We start from the raw sequence: 7,779 nt of genomic DNA on the forward strand, positions 1-7,779 counted from the left end.
TTTAAGTCACTACATTTAATTCCATTTCTATGTGAAGAGCACGTCTCCAATTCTAAAATGTTCCCTCGCGTAAATTTTATCGTTCGTAAATGAATGAACTGGCTACAAATTAGGCTAACTTCAAAATTTTAATGTAAAATTGAGCCTGCTCGCGAAATTAGCACGTCTGCCTTGCGGCGTGGCGCTTGAATTTTAACCGCAATATTTTCGCCAATACACGGAATAACCACCTTTTTCACACTCAAGGAGTACGCGATTACTCGTTCAACCTTCAACCGCCTGTCCAAAATCCCCTCACACACGATCCAACCAATGCTTATCTCACAGTGCTCATCTTTTATTGTTATCGCCTTTTATTTCCAGACCACCTTTTGATTTTGTTCGCTATAAAGTGATCCATGTGATCTTTCAATGCTTTGGTACCAAAATATAAATTCAAAACGGGTAAAGGGGCCTTCCGTTACACATATTAAATCCATTGAAAAATTGCTTAATCGACGAATGGATGAATCGGCTCTAAAAAAACCATAGATAAATCTTTAAAATAGTCGGTTTACGATAAAGCGTTAAATCTAAAAATAACAGCTTAATTAAGATAAAAAACGGAATGGAGAACAATCCAATATATTTTTAGAATCCTCAAAGAATTCTTGAAAAGTCATAACTGATTTCACGTGGTAATCGAAAGTTTAAGGGTAAGAACATGCCGAAGATGCTCTACTGCGATACCTCGCTACCTTGCACCATCGCCGCTTACAACGATACATGGATGTCAAATCAAACCTATATTTTAGAACGTTGGTGTTCATACCGAAAGATGCTTTACTGCGATACCTCGCGGTCTACATGGAGGTTTTGCGCGATGCCTGCGGAGAAACAAAATAGTTTGTTTTTCCTTGCGGTCTACATCGATGTAGCGATGTGGACTCGGCTCTGATTGGTTGAATTAGCTTACGCCACCTCAAGCGGTAGCGTATACACGCGTTACTTCGGTGTAGTGTTTTGGCGTGTTTACTATTTGTACTTTGCTTAAGAAATGGATGTTAAAAAGCACAATTTAATTGAATTAGTTTTTAATGTTCCTCCGTTGTGGGATAAGCGGCACAAGCAACACCATAATAGGTATACTCTGGCCAAGGAATGGAAGAAGATTGGAGCTGAACTCGAGATGACCGGTAAGTTTTACTTATGTAATTATTTATTTATTCTAAAAAGAAGATGTAGGTCTTAAGTTAATTCTATTATATTAAAAAAGAGTATAATGAATACAAATTATAATTATCATTATTTATTAGTAATCAGTTATTAAGCATTAAGGGAAAAATATTCAGCGAATGTATCTCGTACTGTTTTCGCGTTCCGCGTTGAAGGATTGTTTGCTCTATTACGTCGGAGCATACACTGGGAAGGAATTTGTGGGACGTCCATGCCATTGAAACTGTGATGGCCCTCCTTATCAATTATTGTGTTGTGAAGAATGCATATCGTCTTGATCACAGTATCTACTGCTGTTTCTTTGATTTCAATAACCCCCGACAACAATCGCCATTTTGAAAAAATAACGCCAAATGCACATTCGACAGTTTTGCGAGCCCGTGACAATCGCTTGTTAAAATTTTCGTGCGTTGCTGTCAGTGAGGTACCTGAATAAGGTTTCATTAGATTTTCCTTCAAAGGGTAGGCTTCATCGGCGATGAACACATATGGTAGAGTATAGTCACTACTGGGGAGTTTCCTGTGCGATGGTATTCCCAATTTATTATTTTCCAACAGTTTCGATAAGGTAGATGCACTGAAGGTACCTCCATCACTCTGCTTTCCGTAACCTCCTACGTCGATAGATATGAACCTATAGTGACCGTCAACTAATCCTTGCAAAACTATTGAAAAATACGATTTGTAGTTGTAGAACATCGAGCCGGAGTGAGCTGGGCACTTTATTCTGACATGTTTCCCATCCAAAGAACCAATGCAATTGGGAAAATCCCACAGTCTTTCAAACTCCTCTGCAGCACATAAAAAGTACGACGTTGTAGGTGCTCTCATGTGAATAGGTTGTAGTGTTGTCCAAAGAATGTTGCATACTTGGTAAACGATTTTGCTAACGGTAGAAGCTCCCATTCTAAAAGAAAAAGCCAATGTTCTGAAGCTGCTTCCCGTAGCGAGATACCTGCAAATTAATCAAAACGAAGTGTTATAAACAATTTCAAATTTTTACAATGAGATAAAGTTCGTTCGATAAATCTTAAGTTAGTTTTATTATACTTACTTTTAGTTTTATTTATTATATTTTTATGTTCACATTTCCAATTTCTACGAATTTTGTTAATTTATTAAATTGTTACAGTTACGGAGGTAAAATCTCGGTGGAAAAACCTTAGACAGGAGTTCGGTAAACAATTTAAAAAGTACCAGGGAAGGTCTGGTGATGGAGCACCGGAGGAAGCTGCAAGTCAATGGCCGTTCTTCCAAAAATTACAATTTTTAAAAGATCAATTTACCCCCCGGAATTCATCGGGAAATTTAACACGGCCTGAAAATACTGAAGAAACTGAAAATACTCAAAATACTGAAAATACTGAAGAGGTCAGTGACAGTGACGATGTCGATGAGGAGCGAGATATCCGTCAGGAGAGTGTGGATAGTGTATTCAGTTCACACGGTCTGGAGTCTACTTCTGATCGACAGCCCTTTCTTCAAACGCCGACATCTTTATCCAGTGAGCCTCAGTCAGTCTCAAGAACTGGATACAGAAAACGATTAACAGCACAAGCTATAATTGGAAAAGAATTGCTGTCTCTAGAAACACAGAAACTAGAGTTGGCAAAAAAAAGAAAAATTCAAAACGTTAATGACGAAGATATTGGTTTTTTTAATTCACTATTACCAACTGTGAAAAAACTGACTGATAAAGATAAATTCATTTTTCGAATGAAGGTGCAGAAGACACTCTTCGAACTTGCATTTCCAGAAACGGAAAATCCAAAAGTGTCAAATGCAAAACCTTCTACTACCGTACAAACGTCTACTTCGCGGCATAATCAAATTACTCAGGAAGAAACAATAATTCAACAGGAATCTGATCAACAGATTATACAATATTGGAACTTTAATCCTTTTTTAAGTATTTTTTTTAAGTTTAGTATTTTTGTATTTGTTTAGTTTCAATACAGTTATTTTGTAATAAATACCTACGCATACTTTGATTGTTGTTTCATGTACTAAATTGCAAAAGGACGTTATTTGATAAAGTTCAACTTACCTTAAAGTCAGCACCAGTCTTTCCTCAGCCAGAATTGGATTGGTATGTAAGTTGTTATATTGCAAGACATCCAGTTCAGACTCAATTTTATTGAGTATATAATTAAATGTTTCAATTGACATTCTCGTGTAACTGTAAAATTTTTCTTCGTCTTTCTTCAGTTCTTGGAAAAGATGGTGATATTCCCCAAGCTCTTGCCTCTTTTCATTCACCGGGTGTGCACTGTACCTCCGGTTTGATAAGCTGCCTAAAATCCACCACTTTACCGCTGATGACATAAATTCACACTTACTGTCACTAGAGAACATTGTTTCGTGGGAACCGTTAACAAATAAATGAAAATCTCGAAAAATGGAGTGGGAGATTACATCGCTGTATCGACCGCGATGGTGAACGGGTATGAACACCCAACATCCATGTTAAACATCGAGGTATCGCAGTGAAGGTGCAAGGTAGCGAGGTATCGCAGTAGAGCATCTTCGGCATGTTCTTACCCTAAGGAATCTAGGAGTGAAGAATCGTCAGAGAATTCTTTGACGAATCATGAAAGAATCCACAAAGATTAGTCAAAGGGCGTTGTTTTTTAAGTGAGTAGAATGTAAGATCAGTACTAAATATATATTATAACCATGACGTCTTAAAAATTCGCGAAACGATAAACAACCAAAGTTTCCATTATAAAAAAAGTTAAAATGTACGTTTTCATCTTTGAGACTAATATGTTTCTATAAGCTTCTTGTTAAAAATTGTATTTTACATGCTCAGCCTAATTATGTACATATTACTCCCAATTATGGAAGTTTCATTTTGTTCAGGCAGTTGTAGAGTTTCTGATATTAATAATGCTACGATTCTACGAATAGTACTGTAAAAAGCGATGCGAAAGATATTTTTCTTTGTGTAATCTTTATCTGTGCTGAAATTAAAAATTGTTGAATGGGCTCAGAAAGCAAAGTTTATTCTGTAAGCAGCAAATTCAATCATTTGTTGAAGTGTGCGAATATGTGATAAGAATCGGTACTTTTTATATGACAAAAAATTAATATTTCAGATATGAGATGTTATTAAAAGCTCTCAATGACAAATAAAAGGAATATCTTTCATACACTCGGAAAACAAATTCCATTGTGTAGAAAAGGTTTATAAGGCTCACACAGAACGTTAATTTAGATGTAAATGTACGAGTGCATTCAAAAGGGATGTGAACTATATTCTCATAACTTCCCAAGATCTCACTAATTAGGAAAAGTACAAATTTGCCGTAATCTATTCGAAACTGCGTCACGCACCCTTCAAAGTCTCCATTTAGCTTTATTCCCCAGCTGGTAATTAAACAACTATCTATACATATAAGATATCCCCATTGAGTCTCGAAGACTGTGTAGTATGTATACCCTTTTGTTTTATAGGCGTACTTGTCGTTCTGTCTACATCTTAGTATGTAATCTCTTGCGTAAAAAATGTAACCTTTGTTTCATGCCCCTCCCTTTCAACGACGTTCTGCACATTTTCGCCGAAGGTCAAGCTTTTGAAAAATCGCGCGCGCCACCGACTTATTATTCTAGAAAAATTGCTTTGAAATCTTTACCTGCTGAGCTTTATTTAGTTCTTTTCTTTTAACTTAATGACTTCTGTTTATTTTCTGTATAGGTACCTTCTATGCAAAGCATTTTGTATGTATTTAAAATACACCTCAAACCAAATCCCTATTAAGTACACGTAAAAATTAATCTCAAATGAATAAAATAATTGCTTCTATTTAAAGACCAATATACACGCGTTTCTTATAGTCTTTTTTATTATACCGGCAATATAATTTAAAAGTAGGGGAAATTAAATAAAATTATACGACTTTATACTGGAAAACATTTGTGATTAAGTGGGCTGCTTATTCGAAATTCCATCATTTCAATTGAATTTCGCTTGAAGTTTATTTATAAAAATCGCCCTCTTTGTAAATAAAATTTATTTCATTGAAAAATATCCCTAATAGATCGTCCAATCAGTGGTTTGTAGTAGAAGCAGCAGAAAAGTTGCTACCTACAAAATCTAATAAAGCCTATTGCAAAGGAATTAGGAGTAGAATTAATTAGATATGGTATTTGGCATTAATTAGGAATTAGTGTACACGATTTTACGACGCCTATAGAGTAAGGTTTACACATCACAAAGAGTAAATACTTACATTTCGAGGTCCCCAAGGGATCACTTTTCATTTTGCATCGTTATTTGGTTCGGTTGCGTCACGCTACGTGTAAAGATGGGATAAACGCAAACGAATTTACAAAGGAAAGAATAGATTTTTTGTTAAAATGCAATAAAGAGTAGGAAAAGTGGAAAAATGTAGGTAAAAGAATAATGGCAAACATACGATCAAAAGAGGACGTTACTACGTTATTTTCATTGCATTTAGCACTTCAAAAGCATGCGGTGATTGTCTCAAAAGGACTTTATTCGTTCCCTGTTCTCTTTTCGGTTAAGCATAGGTATTTTGGAGATGCCGGTATCAACACCTTGGATTTATTCATTTGTACACCAATGCCGCAGGGTTCATCTTTCGTGGCAAACATTATACGGACAAAAACAACAAAGTTTATGAAAGTTCTGTAAAACTATCGAAATTATTTGCTTTAAAGTATCGATTTATGGAAGGTTCCAGCGAAAACAATCTTGAACAAAACGTATTTGGGCGACCGTACAAAATTGGTTTACAAACACGAGTATTAGATTTGGGGAATAAAATCTCATATGCGTGTTAAGAAATTCAATTGACAACATCCAAAATGTAATGCGATTTGAGCAGGGGTTAGTTTTTACTAAGAAGCGAAAACACCCAAAAAACTTCTTATGCAATCGTTTTGTTTACCTGTATCTTTGTCGCTGACGTCCGGTACTGTTAATACTGCGCTTTAGCAATTAATATAAATTAATTATTAGACTTGTATGAGTTTGTAGAGTATAATTGAAAAGACTCGACAGCATCCGCTTCTTCATTATGTGTACTATATTATTTACATGGCTTAATAGCTCTACAGTTAACTGTAATGCGTTAGGAAGCAGACTCTTATCTTTCAAAGTTCAATACTTGTTTCGCCTAAACCACGTAGAATTAAACATGCTTTCACGTGATATCACAGTCTATTAAAATTCGCCCAATCGATATTTTTGTTTAATATGAAACCTGAAATATAAACTTTTGGTACCGAGAAAAAAAGCATTCATTTTCGTTTGGACTTTTTTCAGTTTTTCGCAAAAACTTGAAAACGGTCCATATAACACTTCTTTAGTAAAAAAAGAAAACAAAACACTGAGTCAATCAAAGGATGAACAATCAAAATCGGTCCAATAGAAAAATTTTTGCAAGCGATCAAAAAACACCCATTTTTTCTAACTTTTCTAAAAAACTGAGTTAATCTTTTTTTTAATACGTTATGGCTCCTAAAGGAACGATAAAATCCACTACCCCTAAAGATTGTAGAACAGCAATCAGAGAGTTCAAAAAGTACAAAAATTTAAAATTGAACCAATTTTTGAAATTTTAGCTACCACTTTTTCAAAAATGGAATTTTACCAAAATTGGCTCTAGGTAGTTGTTTTAATATTTCAACACTAAAATACACGTATAAAGCAAAAACCAAAGTTCAACTATTAGCTAAATTTTTAAGTGAAGCCAATTTTTTAATTTGGAGACATGGTTTATCCAAAAAAAAAGTATGTACATATAGTTTATTGGTTCGAGTTGGTCTGAATATGAAGTTTCATTACCAGGAGAGATAAAGAAGTAGCCTAACGGCTCGCCAGTCAACTTCTCCTATCGCCAGTAAAAACTCACTTACCTGGCTAATAATGTAAAGTACTATAAATAACGTGTTTTATTGTTCCTGGTATTTCGAAAAAACGTACGTGTTCTTATATTTTCAAAGTTTGTACAATTAATCCCTTGTTTATTCTTTATTATAATTTAACGTACTTTACTCAACTCCCACAACGACTCCCTAAGGTATAGGTAATTACCACGCTTTAGCACGAATAGTCGGGTTTGTTTTGTTGAGGGAATTCAATAATAAACACAGTAACAGCCGGTGAATGGTTAGGTTTTCAGTTATAAACGAGAGGAGTAAAAGTGATGCTCTGAATTTCAAAAATGCTCAGAGTAACTTCATCAAATAGAACATATAATTCAGATTATTTTCACTAATGCTCTCGGATCAATAACAGGTACTTAATTAATTGGAATTTTATCCGATAAAGTATCTTTTAATGATGACTGCAGGCATGCGATTCGCTTTACAAAGTCCACAATAATGACAAAAAAACTGGCAGCAATTACCTACCTACTTTTCTATAAATTCAACATGTGTGTGCGTTTGAAATACAACGCAGATGCCTTTAAAGCGTGTCGTCAGCAGAGGGCGGAATAAATTCTCATCCAGACCTCATTTGCTTATTTCGTTTTAAAGGAAATATAAAATAACTAAATCTGGCATAAAATTACAAAATAAAAAAGACAATGTAAT

At 34.9% G+C, this 7,779-nt stretch overlaps 1 protein-coding gene across 1 annotated transcript; it reads left to right on the plus strand.

Annotated features, from left to right (window-relative positions):
- Positions 1–787: 787 nt before the first annotated feature.
- Positions 788–2,819, plus strand: LOC116181990 (transcription factor Adf-1-like; the record flags this gene model as incomplete). Its single annotated transcript, XM_031502451.1, has 2 exons — positions 788–1,175; positions 2,348–2,819. Coding segments are annotated over exons 1-2 (611 nt in total), but the record flags the coding sequence as incomplete, so codon positions are not given.
- Positions 2,820–7,779: the final 4,960 nt, after the last annotated feature.

Source organism: Photinus pyralis, unplaced genomic scaffold, assembly GCF_008802855.1.
Source record: "Photinus pyralis isolate 1611_PpyrPB1 unplaced genomic scaffold, Ppyr1.3 Ppyr1.4_unclustered_Scaffold3154, whole genome shotgun sequence".
NCBI classification, from domain to species: Eukaryota; Metazoa; Arthropoda; class Insecta; order Coleoptera; family Lampyridae; genus Photinus; species Photinus pyralis.